At 51.4% G+C, this 17814-nt stretch overlaps 1 protein-coding gene across 4 annotated transcripts; it reads right to left on the reverse strand.

The window, feature by feature from the left end:
• Nucleotides 1-311: 311 nt before the first annotated feature.
• Phyhd1 (phytanoyl-CoA dioxygenase domain containing 1) lies at nucleotides 312-16003 on the reverse strand. Of its 4 annotated transcripts, none has more exons than XM_037204593.1 (11): nucleotides 15781-16003; nucleotides 13041-13199; nucleotides 9048-9123; nucleotides 8849-8896; nucleotides 7155-7210; nucleotides 6568-6630; nucleotides 5783-5804; nucleotides 2006-2149; nucleotides 1803-1913; nucleotides 790-919; nucleotides 312-691 (listed from the first exon to the last, which is right to left on the reverse strand). In XM_037204593.1, the coding sequence occupies exons 1-11, from the start codon at nucleotides 15811-15813 to the stop codon at nucleotides 646-648; spliced, it is 888 nt and encodes a 295-aa protein (XP_037060488.1). In that variant the 5' UTR covers nucleotides 15814-16003; the 3' UTR covers nucleotides 312-645. The 4 variants fall into 4 exon arrangements, with proteins under 4 accessions (XP_037060488.1, XP_028739056.1, XP_037060489.1 ...); XM_028883223.2 differs by having other exon boundaries at nucleotides 2006-2134; nucleotides 15781-16001; XM_037204594.1 differs by lacking the exon at nucleotides 8849-8896.
• Between the last annotated feature and the right edge of the window lie 1811 nt (nucleotides 16004-17814).

Raw genomic sequence — 17814 nt, forward strand, 5'->3', positions numbered from 1 at the left:
GCTCAGTATTATTGCGTGTAACCACACCAGGCAGGGTGGGGTGCCCTTGAAGGCTTTCTGCAGGGCTGCTAGTGAAAGAAGAATGGATGGAGAAGCTATGTTCAAAAGTCATTTTGTGAGGACTGGAGAGATGGCTCAGCAGCTAAGAACATTGGCTGCTCTTGCAAACAGGGGTTCAATTCCCAGCAAACACATGACATCACACAACCATCTGCATCTCCAGTTCTAGGGGATCCAACGCCTCTGGCCTTCCCAGGCACTGTACTCAAGTGCTGTACAGATATACACACAAAACGCCCATACACATAAAATGTATTTCAAATCATTTTTATTCGGTGCTTTACACAGTAATTTCCACTCAAGAGAAAACTGAAACTCAACCAGAATCATTTCACTGCTGAGAGGCCACTTCAGAGGCTGGTTTAGGACAGAAAGGTGGCAGTGAGACAACATTTTGGAAGAAGCCCTTTACCCAGCCTGGGCTGCTGCCCTGTCACTTTGCTTCTTGGCTCCCTGTCTGCTGGACCAAGGGTCAAAGACACCATCAGAAAGCCAAACAGGAAGATGTGCCCTTGGGTTGCAGCCAGAGGCCCTGGTGTTGACAGCTTCTCTCTGTAGGGGACCAGCCCGGTCCTGCCAGGGCCTTTATATGTAGAGTGGTGGAAAGGGCAGCTCAGTTGTGGGCTGGAGCCTGCAGAGAGCAAGAGGTGGCCTTAAGGGATCACTGTGTCTAGTGTGGAGGGTCTTCTCAGGAGGTTCTCTGAGGCACGCACCAACCCTGCTACCTACCAATTCTCTGGGCTCCAGACAGTGCCAGCAGCGGCCTCCATGAGGTGGAAAGTATAGGCCTGGCGTGATCGGTCGGAGAGGTTCTGTTCACTCTTATGTACCACTTCTCCATGGATCAGGACCAGACCCCCTTGAGGGATACCACCCCGTCACCAGCAAGTCACCACCAGCCCCCACAGCACAGCCTTCCTCTTCCCGAGGCAGTGGGAGAACACAGCCCTCCTCCATCAAAGGGTGAAGTCTCCACCACCCTCTCTGTTCCTATCTTTAGAAGCTCAGGCTCTCATGCCTGCTCCAGGGTGAGGCCACACCATTAGACAGAGGTTCGCCTGGGATCAAATCTCCACTTTGACCTGCCTCAGGAACCCTTAAGACGGGCCTCCCCGAAGCCAGGCATGGTGATACACACCTTTAATCCAGTATTTGGGAGGCAAAGGCAGGTGGATCTCAGTGAGTTTGAGGCCAGCCTGGTCTACAAAGCAAGTTTCAGGACAGCCAGAGCTAGACAGAGAAACCCTGTCTCGGAAAAAATAATAATAATAATAATAATAATAATAATAATAATAATAATAATAATAATGACTTCCCTTCCCTGGGCGTGGGAATCAGTCAGCTGGGACCTGGTGACACTGACTTGGAACCCAGTATTCCCTTTCCATGGGAAAAGCAGGGAGCTCCTGCGACATCCACTGAGCACTTGTGCACCTCACAGACTCCCTGTAAACATCCTGCAGCCATTGCTGGCCACTTAGGGAAATGGAGGCTGAGATTCAATCATCCACTCCAGGAAATAGCCCCTAAGCAGGGTCTGGGTTGCAGCCTGACCTCCAAAGCCTGATGGGAGCAGACCACTCGCTCACATCCACGCCCAGGACCAGGACTCCACCTCCCATTCTGCAATTCCATGGCCCTCAGGGGGCAGGCACCACGGAGCCTTTTGGATGCCAGGCATGGGGCAAACACAGACCTCTAGGCATGGCCACCTGCCTCGCTGTGCTCTGCACCCCACCTACCTCTCCGCACTGGCAGAGGCACAAAGAGCTTGTTATCCCAGGCTGGCTCTGACCCAAGGAAGCTAGTGGCAGAGCCCTCGGGGGCTCTGATCATTCTTCTCGACACTCCACCTGTGGGCCAACATGGAGCCAGCCGTCAGCCTCTCCTTTCCCATGTCCCTCTCCATGGGGGTAGGTTGGGCAGGGATAGACAGGGTCCTCACTGGTATGGGAGCCAGGGATGAACCAGAGGCAGCCGTTCTCCAGCAAGGCATCTTCAATCGCAATCCACACGCCCAGCACGCGGCCCAAGGGCTCCGTGTACAGAAAGGTAGCATCTTGGTGAGGGGAGACTGTAATAGACCCACCTGGGGGTGAGGTACAAAGACCTTGGCCAGGCCTCACCTCACCTGGCCAGGTTCTCATTCCATAATCTTCCCAGGGCCAACCTGTCACCAGTGAAGAGACTCACCACTGCCTGACCTACAAGCTCGGGGCAGAGAGTGCATCCCCGAAAGTTTCCATCTCTAAAGTGGTTCCAACTACAACCACCTCAAAGGCCTGCTAGAGGTGTCTCTAAAATGACTTATTAAAATTGCCTAGTACAGGAGAGATGGCTGGAGAGATGGCTCTGTGCTTAAGAGCACTGGCTGTTCTTCCAGAGGTCCTGAGTTCAATTCTCAGCACTTACATAGTAGCTCACAACCATCTAAAATGGGATCCAATACCCTCTTCGAGTATGCAGACAGAGCACTCATATATAGAAAATATATAAATATATAAATCTTTTAAGAACTTGCTTAGTACAAGGCCCAACCTTGTAATGCTAAAAAGTACCTACTGTTTAATCCCAGCCACATCACTGAAGCCATCATTTTAACCAGGGGCAAGCAGATTCGAACTACCAAATGGCCCACCAGTAGCATGAGCTAGAGGCATGAGCCGAGCAGGACACTAACTGAATGGCCAAGCCACTGCATTTCTTTGTTGTGTTCCGTGACAGGACCCAGCTGTGCAGCCTGGAACTCATAATCCTGTCTCCAGAGTACGGGGACTACAGGCTTGTGCCACCAGACCCAGGTGGCACCACATTTGCATACTAGGCCAGGGTTCTCCCACTGACTTATCGCCCTGGCCCTCCTTTCACTTTTGTTTTGAGACAGGATCTCAGGAAGTTGCTGAGGCTAGCAACTCAGTTCTCCCGAGTAGCTGGAATTCCAGGATTGTGTCTCAGCCCTAGTTTCCTGTGTTACTAGTGAGGAGACACAACCCCAGCCCATTTGCACCTACTTTTTAAAGCCTCCCTGTATTGATGCCAGCCAGGCACACCCAGGGTGGAGATGCCAGTGGGCAGAGGAGCTTAGTATACAGTAGCAAGTTACGGGTGCCAATCTCAACTTCGTTCTTCCTAGGCAACTGCCTTCTAAGCACCCAACTTTGAGAGGGGCTTTGAAATCCCCAATGTTATCCAGGAGTGTGTCCAGTCAAGGGGGCTTCAAAGTCTTTGAGGGGGAAAAATGGCCAAGGTAGCTGGATGTGCTGGCCTTGGGCAGAGCAGGGACAGTGAGGTGGGAGGAGCAATGTGGGAGGAGGGGGCTGGTCACCAGGAGTCGGACGGGCTCATGCGAGGAGAGCGCTGCACGGAACGGGGCAGTCTCCCTTGGTAGCAGAGGTGAACAGAAGGCCACCACCCACCATGGAGTCCCCAAGCTGAACGAGTCAGAGGAGCAGGGTTATCAAAAATACAGATTTGTAGGCTGGAGAGATGGCGCAGAGGTCCCCGGTTCAATTCCCAGCACCCACATGCCAGTTCATAACTATCTGTAACTCCAGTTTCAGGGGATCTGACACCTTCACACAGACATACATACAGGCAACACATGAGTACACATGAAATAAAAATAAATAAATAAAAATACAGATTTGTGAGCTAGAGAGACAGCTCTGTGACTCCAATTTCAGAGGATGCAACACCCTATTCTGGCCTTCACAGGCACCGCACACATGTGGTTCACAGACAAAACGCCCATACATATAAATTTAAAAAAGGAATTCTTTTTTTCTTTGTTTGTTTTTCAATACAAGGTTTCCCTGTGTAGCCCTGGCTGTCCTGGAACTCACTCTGTAGACCAGGCTGACCTCGACCTCAGAGATCCACCTGCCTCTACCTCCTGGAGTGCTGGGGTTAAAGACACCACCGCCCAACATAAGTAACTCTCTTCTAAAGAAATTCAGCCTTGTAGGCTCATGTTGACTTACTTCAGATCTCAGGGAGGGGGCTAGAGAGATGGCTCAGTGGTTAAGAGCACTGGCGGTTCTTCCAGAGGACCGAGGTTCAATTCTGGCACCCACATGGCAGCTCACAACTGTCTGAAACTCCAGTAAGGACACCCTCACACAGACAAACACACAAAAACAAATAAGAAAGAAAAACAACTTCTAAAGCCAGGCATAGTGGTTCACGCCTTGACTCCCAGCACTGGAGAGGCAGGTGCAGGTGGATCTCTGTGAGTCTACAGAGTGAGTTCCAGGACAGCCAGGGCTATAAAGTGAGACCCTTTTTCAAACAAAAATAAAAAAAAAAAAAAAAATGGGGTGGACTGGGTGGTGACCACAGCTGCTTGATAAAGTTCTAGCATTTTGACATTACAGACCACACTTCTCCAGCACCGAGACAGGGTTTCTCTGTGTAGCTTTGCGCCTTTCCTGGGACTCACTTGGTAGCCCAGGCTGGCCTCGAACTCACAGAGATCCGCCTGGCTCTGCCTCCCAAGTGCTGGAATTAAAGGTGTGCGCCACCACCGCCCAGCTCTCCAGCACCTTTTAACTTTCATTCTTAATGATTCTATTAATGGCTTTCCCTTTGGGAAATTTTGTGCAGGCTTTGGTAAAGGATGAAAATGTATAAAATAGCAGCCTCTTTAAATAAAATAATTCTTTGGAAAAAAAAGCCCTGCTACCGGGGATCCCATTGTGCCCTCCTAACTACACCAAGATGGAGAAAGTTAGAGGTTTTCTAGGCACACCTGATCCCAAGGAGGAAATGCCTGCAATCCAGATCCAGAGCCTGAGGCCAGTAAAGACAAGCGTTCAGTTAATAATCGTAGAGAAATCAGAATGGTAGGGTGTAATGGGAAAAGAGTACCACATCAGGACCTTCCCTTTGGGGAGTGTATGAGGGGAACAGGCCCACAGAGTAAGACGAAGACACAAAGCGGCACAGTTAGGGAACAGCTCAGTGATTCTCCCCTTAAGGAATGAAAATTGGTCTTAAGTATAGTGTCTGGTCCCCAGAAGTCCTTTTCCCAAGATCAGGCATTTGGATAAGGGCCTCCATTCCCTCTGGGCCTTGAGGAAAGTTCCTGCTTGCTAAAGCAGTCATTCTCCTTATCTCTGGCTAGAGGAACTTGTGGCCCTTCCATTATGAACTTGTGATGTCTACTGTCAAGGTCAATGCTAGATTCCTCAACACCCCCCCATCTCAAGCCACACCCCAGCTCACACGCCCCCTTTCTTCCATTCAATCCTATGTACAACTCCAGAGTATAAAAGGTAAAAGGTGTATTTCTTTTTCAATAAACGCTGCTGGCAGCTATCCCAATTTACCCTCAAATCATATCTGTCTCCTTCTCTCCTGCCATCTACTCCATGCCTCTTCTTTGGGACCTGAACCTCTGCCAAAGCTAGTCTTTGGCAAAAAAAAAAAAAAAAAAAAAAAAAAAAAAAAAAAGTCTCAGGGAAGAGGCCCAAGGGTTCTGGTCTCAACCAGCTAAGTTGGCTGTTGGGATCGGGACCACTGTACCAAGGGCTGTAGGGACCCCTCTGCAGCCAACTGCTCTAAGCAGGGATGGAAGGTGGCTGGCTGCCCTGGCCCAGGTTCTTGCCCATTCCAGACACTGCAGAAAGCGCTTTCCCTCCCTTCACACACCCAATGGCCACTGCTGTCCCATCTCCAGCCTGAGGCCTTTGCTGGCTCCCACAGCAGCCCAGTCTCTACTCACCTTCACCGCCAAAGTGAGGTTGCTGCAAGAGAGGACAAGGAGCTGGTGAGGACGGAGGGGAGCAGAGAGGGGCTTGGCCTGAGTCCTGTAGGTCCTGCAACCCTGCCTTAGCACCCATCTACTGAGCACCTACTGTATGCAAAGAGAAGCCACCCCACCCACCAGGAGTTTGAGGTCTACACTGAGGCAGTTTGTACCCACCCCACAAGATCGCAAAACAGAACCAGTGATGGGATGGCTAGAACAGGCTTCCACAGGCCTGAGGCTGAACCCGTGGAGGGGGGGTGCTTGGGTGGCGGAGGGGACTCTTTTTCCCAGGGGATTTTTTTTTTTTTTTTTTTTTTTTTTTGCTTTTTTGAGACAGGGTTTCTCTGTGCAGTTTTGCGCCTTTCCTGGAACTCACTTGGTAGACCAGGCTGGCCTCGAACTCACAGAGATCCACCTGCCTCTGCCTCTCGAGTGCTGGGACTAAAGGCGTGCGCCACCACCGCCCAGCTTTCCCAGGGGATTTAGACAGCTTCTTAGAGAATGTAGCACTGAGCTGGCCCATGAGAGCTGAGAGCAGAGCATTCAATAGAACAAGGAACGCTTCCTTCCTTCTAACAGGTTTTAACTGAGCATCTATGCGCTGCCAAGTACCTTAGCCAGAGGCTGGCTCCACATGCCCTCCCAGCCACCTAACCACAGCCCAGCGGTTCTAGGCCTAGAGTAAGATGATGCTGTGGATGAACAGTCTGTTGTCTTACAGAGGGTAAACTGAGGTGTGGGGAGGCTGCAGAGCTCACCTTAAAGATATACATGCTCTGCACCACCACTGGCAGCTGGAGGCCCAGACTTCTGACCAAAGCCTGGAAGATGAAAGCCACACTGCCATTCAGTTCATACACACACACTGCCAGCCTGCTCACACATACATACACACTGCAGGCCTGCTCATACATACATACATACACACTGCCTGCCTGCTCATACATACATACACACTGCCGGCCTGCTCATACATACACACACAGTTCCTGCCTGCTCATATATACATACACACTGCCAGCCTGCTCATACATACACAGTTCCTGCCTGCTCATACATACATACACACACTGCCGGCCTTCTCATACATGTATACACACTGTCTGCCTCCTCATACATACATACACACTGCTGGCCTGCTCACACATACATACACATACTGCCGACCTTCTCATACATGTATACACACTGTCTGCCTCCTCATACATACATACACACTGCTGGCCTGCTCACACATACATACACACTGTCTGCCTGCTCATACACACATACACACTGCCCGTCTGCTCATACACACATATCTGTCCTTCACACCCTCCCACCCTCACCTCCAGCCCCCACTCACCTGCACCTTGGGAGAATGTGTCACGCTCCTGAAGACAGGGTCATGAGCATGCAAAGCTATGGGTCAGAAGACAGGGTTCATGGGCTAGCCTTTATGGGCTAGCCTGGGCCCCTGTGTAGCCCTCCCACACAGTGGACACCAGATTCAGGCCTATTTTAAACATTATGCTTGTTTATAACTAAGTAGAGGGCTGCAGACACCTTGACCCTACTCCGCCCAGGGCCTTATGTTTGATTTTGCTTTAGTAACATCCAAGTCCCAGGATGGCCTGGACTTGCTGTGTACCTGAGGATGACCTTCCCATCCTCCTGCCTCCACTTGAGTGTGCTGCCATCCAAGGCACAGGCCACCACGCCTGGCTTACACAGTGCTACGGATCAAACCCTGGGCTTCATGTGGACTAGGCAAGCACTCTACCAACTGAGCTATACCCCCAGTCTGCCTGTGACCTTATTCATGACCTTCTGGCCACCTGGAAACCTCCTCACACCTCATAGCGTGAAAAGGACTCACAGAGGCCTGTCTCTTGGTAGCAATCTCAGTAATGCCACTTGCTCGGTGTGAGCTCACATGACAGGCCTCTCCTGTAGGCCTCAGTCTCCTCCTCCATAAAATGGGAGTGAGAAGACCAGCTGTGTCCTCCAGAGACGCTGTAGGGTTCAGTGAGCCCACACACACACAGAAAGAGTATATAAATAAGTAAATGTTTAATTAAAAAGTCTAAAAATGAGCCGGGCGTTGGTGGCGCACGCCTTTAATCCCAGCACTCGGGAGGCAGAGCCAGGCGGATCTCTGTGAGTTCGAGGCCAACCTGGGCTACCAAGTGAGCTCCAGGAAAGGCGCAAAGCTACACAGAGAAACCCTGTCTCGAAAAACCAAAAAAAAAAAAAAAAAAAAAAAAAAAAAGTCTAAAAATGCCAGGTGGTGGCACACACCTTTAATCCCAACACCCAGGAGACAGAGTCAGGAAGATCTCTGTGAGTTGAGGCCAGCCTGGGCTACAGAATGAGTTTCAGGACAGGCACCAAAGCTACACAGAGAAACCCTGAAAAACAAAACAAAACAAAAAAGTCTAAAGCCCAGTTGTCATGTGTCATCCTGAAAAGACAGTAAGGGTCTGCACATTTGACTTGGAGGTCTTAGAAAAAGGGCTGGGGTGTCACATCAGGTGTCCCTTAAGGAAACTCCAGGAAGCCGCTGGAGCTAGAGCCCCCGTCCCCAGGGATCATCCCCGTCCCCAGGGATCACCCGCATCCCCAGGGATCATCCCCAGCCCAGGCGGCAGCGAGTGGAGGAGGCTGCACTGCCCATCTTGGGGGCCCCACAAATGGAGCCCTTTCCCAGTGCTGGGGTGGAAGTACCAAGGGATCAACATCAGAGAGTGGAGAGGATTCAGGCTGAGGAGAGTGCCATACAGCCAACTGCCATCTTCTGAGGTCGGGTGGGGGTCCAGACAGGGTCTCTCTGTGCAGCCCTGGCTGTCCACGAACTCACTCTGTAGACCAGACCAGGCTGGCCTCAGACTCACAGAGATCCGCCTGCCTCTGCCTCCCTCCCGAGTTCTGGGATCAAAGGCGTGCACCACCACTGCCCTGGGGTCTACTACCATCTTATGGTGGGCTTTGATCTTGTCTCAAACACTTTAGGTCTCAGATGCCCTAATTCCTTTTCTGGACTCCCAGTCTTCTGCTCACCATGGCCGATTTTGTTGATAGATTTCTCTGGAGGGACCAAGAAATTTCCTGTGGTACAAAAGACAGACAAAGGCAGAAGACCTGGAGTCCAGCTTCCCTCAGGTAGCTGGTCTCAGCTTCCTCCCAGCCCCAGGAAGTAGCTGCCCTCGTTCAGCCCCACGACATCCAACCCTCAGGTCTCCAGAGCCCCACTCCAAACCTTTCTTGTCAAAAACGCCTTTCTCAAAGAAGAATCGAACCTTGTCACCGCTGCTTAAGAAGTAGTCTGTGTTGCCCTGTGGAGGGGAACATACGAGGGCCTAGAGAATGGCTGGGGACAGAGCTGGACATGACAAAGACAGGAGTGGATTCAGGAGTGGCCCACCCCTACAGGGCTACAGATGCTCCCTTCCAGGGGCTCCTCAAACATGACCATTGAGGTATAGACAATGGATTAAAACTCCAGGTGCCTGAAGCTACAAATTGAGATTTCCTGTACATCTCTTATTACAAATGCCCCTTAATCCACCATGGAGCTTTGACCAGATAAATTCACATACGTTGAAAATCTTATACACCAAAAAAGCTTTATATATATGTACAGGTATGGGGATCAGAAGACAACTTTAGATACCATTCTTTCAAAGCCATCTACCTTGTCTTCATTTAGACAAGGTCTCTCACTGGCCTGGAGTAACCCAAGTAGGCTGGCTAGGCTAGCTGGCCAGCAAGCTTTAAAGATCCACCTGTCTCCACCTTGCCAGCACTGGGACTAGAGTGCACCCCAACTTTTTTTTTTTTTTTTTTGGTTTTTCGAGACAGGGTTTCTCTGTGTAGCTTTGCACTTTTCCTGGGTCTTGCTCTGTAGCCCAGGCTGGCCTCAAACTCACAGAGATCCACCTGGCTCTGCCTCCCAAGTGCTGGGATTAAAGGCGTGTGCCACCACCGCCCGGCACACCCCAACTTTTTTATGTAGGCCTTGGGGTCTGAACACAGCCCTCACTTTGTTTGGCAAGCAGCTTATCGACCGAGCCATCTTGCCTAGCCCTAAAAAAATTTTTTAAAAATGTCTCTATTACATCTAAGTGTGGAGGGGCCCCAAAACCACTTGACCACACTGCTGCCAAGACAGGTTTAGGGGCCCAGACACAGCTTCTATGACATGCAGGATTCAGTTTCCATGGTGGCCTTTTGGGGGTCCCTGCAATCTGGGCATAACATAAGCAGGGTTTCTCTGTGTGTGGTCCTGGCTGTCCTGGAACTCACTCTGCAGGCCAGGATGACCTCAAACTCAGGGATCTGCCTGCATCTGCCTCCAGAGTGCCACCACCGCTCAGCATCAGTTCTTACAGTGTATGTAACAAAATGGTCCTCCAAAATGGGCTCGTGTGTTGGAGTCTTGGTCCCAGCTGTGGCATCGCTGGAGAGGAAGGGCACTGACTTGGCCACTGTATTAGTCCACTGACGAGCTCACGGCTGGGTGGGCTCTAAGGAGTTTGGGCATTGTTGGAGGAAATGTGTCACTGGGGTGAGGCTTTGATGCAAGGGCACTCTGTGGCACTATTAGGAAGTGTGGCCTTGTTGGAGAAAGTGTGGTCTTGGAGGAGGCTGGATGACACATACCTTTAATCCAGACCTTAAGGCTGGAGGGCTTTTTTTTTTTCAAAGACTTATTTTATTTATTTATTATGTATACAGTGTTCTGCCTGCACATCAGAAGAGGGCACCAGATCTCATTACAGATGGTTGTGAGCCACCGTGTGGTTGCTGGGAATTGAACTCAGGAACCTCTGGAAGAGCAGCCAGTGCTCTTAACCTCTGAGCCATCTCTCCAGTTCCCTGGAGGGCACACCTTTAATCTGGGCCACACCTTCTGGAAGAAGTGTGTCACTGTAGGGGCGGGCTTTGAGGTTTCATATACTCAGGATACCATCCAGTGAGTCAGTTGACCTCCTGTTGCCTGCAAGATGTAGGACACTCAGCTATTTCTCCAGCTCCATGCCTGCCAGCATGCTGCCATGCTCCCCACCATGATGGACTGAACCTCTGAACAGTAAGTGAATACCCTCAATTAAATGTTTTCTTTATAAGAGTTGCCATGGTCAGCTGGGCAGTAGTGGTGGCGCACGTCTTTAATCCCAGCACTCAGGAGGCAGAGGCAGGCGGATCTCTGTGAGTTCCAGGCCAGACTGTTCTATAGAGTGAGATCCAGGACAGCCAGGGCTACACAGAGAAAAACCCTGTCTCGAAGGAAAAAAAAAAATTGCTGTGGTCATGGTGTCTCCTCACAGCAATAGAAACCCTAACGAGGTCGGGTACATCTTGACACAGATCCTTCCTCTGTACTCTCTGTTTCCCAGCTGCCGTGAGGTAAGCAGCTCTGCACCATCATGACCTCCCTGCCACAAGGTCAAGTGACCATGAACTGAACCATCTGCAGCAAGCCCAATAGATCCAAACTCCTTCTGATTGCCAGGTTTTGTCACAGCCACAAGAAGTCACTGTCACATCTGCCCAGTTGAACAGCTTTACCTAGCCTTAAACATGCTAAGAAAACTCAAACCAGCAGGTGGTTGAGCCTATTTTATATGTTTAGTATCTTATATGACCTATGGAGTCCTGAGTGACAGAATGGTTGCACAGGCGGATCTCTGTGAGGACAGCCAGAACAGACAAGACTATAGAGAAAGACCCTATCTCAAAACAAACAAGCAAAGCAGGGCGCCTGTGGCACACACCTTTAATCCCAGCGCTCAGGAGGCAGAGGGAGGTGGATCTCTGTGAGTTCCAGGCCAGCCTGGTCTACCAAGCAAGTTCTAGGACAGCCAGGGCTACACAGAGAAACCCTGTGTTGAAAACCAACCAACTAACTAAACTCAAACAAACAAACAAAACCCAACAACAACAAAACAAACATTCTATCTGAAAAATGCTGGCAACACGCCCCTTGGTACACCTCTTTGTTTCTCCTCCTAAGGGAGGTGCCATTCCCCTGCCTCCACCCAGCACTGTAGCTGTGTCACCAGGGAAAAGAGCAAAGTTAAAATGCACAGCTTTGCTGAAACTGTATGGCTTCTTAGGAGGAGAAAGATGGATCAGTGATGAAGAAAACTGGCTGCTCTTCCCAAGAACCCTGGATCAATTCCCAGCACCTACATGATGGCTCACAGCATTCTGCAGTTCTAGTCTCAGGGGATTTGACACCTCTTCTAGACTCCTCCCACAACCATGCATGCAAGCCATGCATGCAAGCCATGCATGCAAGCCAAACCCACACACATGAAGTAAAAAGGTATCCAGAGACCACAGCACCCTTTCTTTTTCTTCCTTTCTTGTTGTTTTGTTTTGTTGTTTTTTGAGACAGGGTTTCTCTGTGTAACCCTGACTGTCCTGGAACTCCACTTTGTAGACTAGCTGGCCTTGAACTCACGGAGATCCACCTGTCTCTGCCTCCTGAGTGCTGGAACGAAAGGCATGTGCCACCATGCCCAGCTCGCGCTCTCTCTCTCTCTCTCTCTCTCTCTCTCTCTCTCCCCTAACATTTTTAAAATTTTTTTCCTAAGATTAAAAAAATAAGACTTCACACTTCCTTCTCCTAGGGAAGGCAGCTTCTGGTTGCTGTAATTCTGTTTATGCCCACCAGATGGCAGAAGCTCACTGGTATCAGTATGAATGAGCCCTGTTGCCTGGACCACTCAGAAATCCAGACTAAGAGGGGTTAAAGGAACTGGCTGGAAGAACCACCTATCCGGTCACTGTGTTCAGTCTGAGGAAGCAACTGGCCTTTCTAGTCTGGCTGGGGGATGACTCACCCCAGAGTGGCCCGTCAGAATCTCAGGGCTCACTTTGGTCACAGAAGGTTCTTTGTGACCAGAGAACTTGAGAAACCCCAGCAGGTCAAAGCCCGGCACCTCTTGATATCAGAGAGCTGGATTCAAGTCCTGGCTCTGTCAGTTACAAACTGTGTGGCTGGAGTGACACAGTATTACCCAGGGAAAAGCCAAGTGAGAGCAATACCCACTGTATAAATTCAGTGAACAGTCATACAGCACAGCTCCTTAGCCTGGTGCCTGGCATGCAGCTGGCTGAGGTCTGATCCCTTATCAGAAGAAACTTGTGGCCTGGGGTCCTCCCATCCAGGCTGCCCGCCTCAAGAGGGTACTGAGCTCTCATCAAAAACCAGATGCCCATCCTTATCGACCCAGGGACCTACCTGAGTTCGAAGCTGCTCATCTTCCTGGGTGGAAAACTCCGTCCGGCAGTGCAGAGGGACATCCATCTCAGCCACAATCTCCCCAATCCTCTGTTGCATGGCCTCACACTCATCTGCTGTCAAGAATCCTTCCAACAGCAGAAAGCCATCCTCCTGAAACTGCAGCAGAAACAAGCTGCAGAATTCTCTGTCCTCACCCACTCCTTATGATCCCTGTTTGAGCACAAACCTGAACCAAGATCGAGTGTCCTGCTGCTGCTCTGTCCCCTAGCCTGGACATGGGTGTCTGGTACTCAGTGAGGAACAGTCAGTATGGCTGCTTGGATCTTCGAGAGGAAAGGGAAGAGGAGCTTGTCTTTGCTCTTGGCCTCCAGTGGGTTTGGGACATGTGGAAATATATAAGTCCTTTTTTGCTTATTTATTTATGTGTAAATGTGTCAGTGTGAGTACAGAACCGTGTGTGTGTGTGTGTGTGTGTGTGTGTGTGTGTGTGTGTGTGTGTGTGTGTGCTTGCACGTGTGCACATTTATGCATGTGCAGGGACACCGGAAGAAGACATTAGGTGTTCTCTACCACTTTCTCTATTCCTGAGGCAGGCGCTCTCCTTGAACCTGGGCTTCCGTTTTCTTCACTGGACTGGGGGCCTGTAAGCCCAGTAATCCTGTCCCCACCCAGAAGGTAGGCTTATAGGCGTGTGCAGCTTAAGTGGGCGCTGAGATTCAAACAGTGGTCCTCAAGATTGCACAAGTGCTCTTAACCACTGACTCACCTCTCTAGCCCCGGCCCCTTTTATGTTTGTTTGTTTGAAGACAGGTGTAGTGGTATTTCCTCCACCTATGACCATGACTTTGGGCTATACAGCCCAAAGGAGGTAGTGCTTCTTGCCTTCCTATGTGGCCCCACACTGGGCGACACTTAAGATCCATCCACGTGAGTCTATTTAATGGGTAACAGGGATTTATTAAGATATAAATTGAGGAAATAACTCACGAATACAGAACCGAGTAAACAGCTGAAGTCATCCTCTGTTCTGTCCGGAATGCACCTGGCCATCCAATCACGCCAGAAAGAAGGAAGGATGTGACCTGCTCCCTTTCCTTTTAAGGGGTCACACATATGAAGGCAAGAAGCACCACCTCCTTCTGGACCCTATAGCCCAAGGCCATGGGTGGAGCAAATACCACTACAGACAGGGTCTCTTTGTGCAGCCCAGGGAGGCCTCAAACTCAAGATCCTCCTGCGTCATCCTCCTGAAAGCTGGCATTACAGATGTGCACCACCATGTCTGGCTATTCCAATCTTGACTAAGCATGAGTATGTTTGAGACAGTTTTAGGAGACAGACGCATGGTAACGAACTAGCCACCCTCACACAATTTACAGTCCAGTGACGGAGACCCACACGTCACTCACCCTCAGGCAAACACACCATCCCACACCATGTTGAGTACAGGGAGAGAAGGGTGGGCTTTGAGAATGAAAGGCAGAGCAGCTAATGAGGTGAAGGGTCAAAGGGCAGCTCTGAGGAAGTCTAAAAGAAAGCACAGAGTGTTGGGAACCAGAGATACAAAGGAACACTGCAGACAGAGACTAGGGTGCGCAGAGCCCCGGGTACTGGAAGAACATGAGAAACTGGGAAGGAATGGGGCACAGGGTGAGGGGAGGGCTGGAGGAGCGGGCAGGAAGGGAAGGCTGCAGGGCTGATTCAGAGGAGGAGCTGGGCTTTCTCCTGAGTGCAGTGGGAAGCCCGTGGGGTGAACACAGAGGGCTTATTCTGACATAGCCCCAAGGCTTTTATCTTGGGACTGAGAGATAAGGTGAGGAAGAGCATCTTCAGGGCTGGGATGCCGCTCAGACAGACCGCTTACCCAGCGAAGACACGGCCCTGGCTTCCAGGATTGAAAACAAAGACAAAACTAGGGGTCCGGAAGCAAAGGTGACTGGGCAACGAGGCGCACCTTTAGTCCCAGCACTCAGGAGGTACAGCAGGTGGATCTGAGTTCAAGGCCAGCCTGGTCTACAGAGCGAGTTCCAGGACAGCCTGGACTACACCAGAGAGACCTTGTTTGGGGGCCAGGGGGGTGCAGGACCCAACAAGGGGCTCTGTCCTGGATACACTGTGAGACAGGAAAAAGGACTGACTTCCAGTGAGTACTCAACCACAGCTTGAGAACTGGGACAACAGTGGCAGGCGTGAGAGACTAGGGTGTGGTGTGTGTGTGTGTGTGTGTGTGTGTGTGTGTGTGTGTGTGTGTGTGTGTGTGTGTGTGCATGCTGGAATCTATCAGGGCCCCCAGCAAGCACTCAACTACTAAGCAACACATCTGTACCTCCAGGAGACTTTGAAACATCTAGAACACTAGCAGTCTTGGCACATGAATTCATGGTGGCTATTCCGAAGTGTGTGTACTCCAACTCCTCACCCCGTATGGGAGGTTTCCATCATGCGACTGGCCTGTCCCGTCTAGTTTCTCTGCCTTCCTCAACAGGCCCCTGGAGCTGGCTGGATTGGCTGATCTGAATTCTGGTTCCTCTGCTTCCTATCCCCTATCCCCAATCCCCACCATACCCCCCCTGGGGGTGGGGGGTGGGGGTCTGTGGTCTGTCCACCTCAGGCTATGTACACAGGCTCATGCCCAGAGAAACTTCTCTCCTTCGTGAAATGTCAGGGGCAGGTTAAATCCAAGGGTCACTAGAGGCCTGTACCTCCTTCTCTGACTATCCCAGCCACAGGCCCCTACCTTCTTGAGTTGTGAGGGACTCAGGCAGGCCATGGGGAACTGCAGGACACTGCTGGCTCAGGTTGCTGACTCCAGGGCTGGAGAGGAGAAAGTTCCGGAGGGGAGAGAGAAGGGCTTAGCCCTTACCCACTCAGATAATAGCCCAACCCACAGACCCAGCCTCCTAAACACGTCCAGTCCAGTCTGTGCCTTCCACTCTGGTCCCAGTCCCTCCCCTTCCCCCCACCCCCATTTCTGACCCCGGAAGTCGGCCTGTTCTCTGCCCCAGCCAGCCTCCAGTTAATCCAGGACCAGCCTTCCCTACTTCCCTTCACAGGCTCCCTTGATCCCTCAGGTTTGTCTTGAATCCACTCCTGGGCAGTTCTAGGAACTGTTATTTAGTGTAGGGCAGGCAGAAGACCGCCAGAACACTTAAGTCACTCCTAGCCCGAGGAAGGTAAAGGCTGGGAAGTCCCCAGTCACAGGATCTAAATTTACCCCGAGGCGGGGCCTGTGGGCCTAAGTGGCTTTGCATTGTGAAGGCCCAAGAGGTCCTATAAAATAACTGTGTGCTCTAGCTTTGGTTTGAAGCCCTCTAGATGCTGGGAGACTGGAGGGGTGCTGAGGGAGGGGGATGAGAGGGTACTGGGGCCTCAGAATGAGGGATGACAGACACTTCCCGCTGCTCTCCAGCCTCAGACCTAAGATGACTGGTGTCTTCAGAGGGGCAGGCAGGGTAGTTAGAACCACCTGCTGGCTCTGCAGCTGACGGGGACACTGGGCTCTGGAAAGCTGTCCACTGGCCTTCCCAGAAATGGTGCTTTGAACAGCCAAGGGACAGAGTGTCTCAAGAGTGAGCGAGGGGCACTCTCAGCTGTCAAAAGAGCTTTGGCTCCAGATCAAGTGTTTTCTGGGTCATAACACTGGGAGCTACAGCTTTGTCTAGGCTGTCCAGGCCTCAAGAAAGCCATTGAGAGCCGTGCCCACTGGCCCCTGGGGCTAATGGAAATTCTCTTGGGACAGGCTGGGGAAGGCCCTGGAGACAGAACAGGGAGAGTCACAAGGCAGGGCACGCAGACTCGTCCTTTCTGATGCAACAGCTGAGCAGAACCAGACGACACCCAACCCAGTTCCAGGAACAGAGCCGAGAGGCCCCCACTGCTGAGTCAGCAGTTGGCCTGGGGACCTCACCGGAGCCTGGGAGCAGGGGCGACGGGCAGGAGGTGGGGTCCAGCCCTTACATTCTGCAGTTGGTGATAACAGGACCTCAGTGAACAGCAGGTAGCGGTCACCGCTGATAAGGAGGCTGGCCTGGGGCTAGCACCTAGCCAGTCCCTCCCAATGGCTCACCCAGTGCTGGCCGAGTAGGGGTGAGCCAGCAGACCAGGTGGAAGTATTGTTTTTAAAACTACTACCCTGGGGGCTGGAGAGACGGCTTAGCTGTTAAGAACACTGACTGCTCTTCCAGATGAACCCAGGTTCAATTCCCAGCACCCACAAAAAAACAAACAAAAAAACTATTTCTCAGTTTCTCAAGTTTTCTAAGTTGCTTTTGTAAGTAGGGGTTAGGCCACCACTGTGGTTTTAGGTAGTGTGTGTGTGTGGGGGGATGCGTTCCGTTCTATTCATTCTGCTGGCCTTGAGGGGAGGGTGGGCCATGTTTCCACACCATTTTCCCTCAGATGCTAACCAGTTCCAGATTGAATTCTCCAGAGCCCAGGCCTCTAAAGTCCTACCCTAGGGTAGAAACAGGGGGGAGGGGCAGGGGGGGAGGGGAGAGACCCGGCTCAGAACAGACTAGACCAGACAGGACAGGAGGACCGGAAGTTCCCCACATGAAGGTATGAAAGAGGGTCTTCCAGTGAGTGGCTCACTGTCCTCTAGCAGCCCACAGGGCAGAGGGAGAGGAAGCTCTGGCTCAGTTCTGGGGGTCCGTCCCTGTGCAGGGAGGGAGACAGACTCCAGTCAATTCCAGAACTGCCCAGACAACTCCGGCCTCCTCACTGAGATCTCGCTTCGGCCCTTCTTTCTCACCTAAGTTAAGCCCTCATGATG

This window comes from Peromyscus leucopus, chromosome 4 (genome assembly GCF_004664715.2).
Source record: "Peromyscus leucopus breed LL Stock chromosome 4, UCI_PerLeu_2.1, whole genome shotgun sequence".
NCBI lineage: Eukaryota > Metazoa > Chordata > Mammalia > Rodentia > Cricetidae > Peromyscus > Peromyscus leucopus.

What these genes read in the sequence shown, in the direction of transcription:
- Phyhd1 (XM_037204593.1), bottom strand. Translation starts at nt 15,813, where the DNA reads ATGGCCTGCCTGAGTCCCTCACAACTCAAGAAG. An exon ending in CATCCCTGGCTCCCATACCA is followed by an intron (nt 1,914 to 2,005) that starts GTGAGGACCCTG and finishes GTTGGCCCACAG; the next exon opens with GTGGAGTGTCGAGAAGAATG. An exon ending in GCCTCTGCCAGTGCGGAGAG is followed by an intron (nt 920 to 1,802) that starts GTAGGTGGGGTG and finishes GTATCCCTCAAG; the next exon opens with GGGGTCTGGTCCTGATCCAT.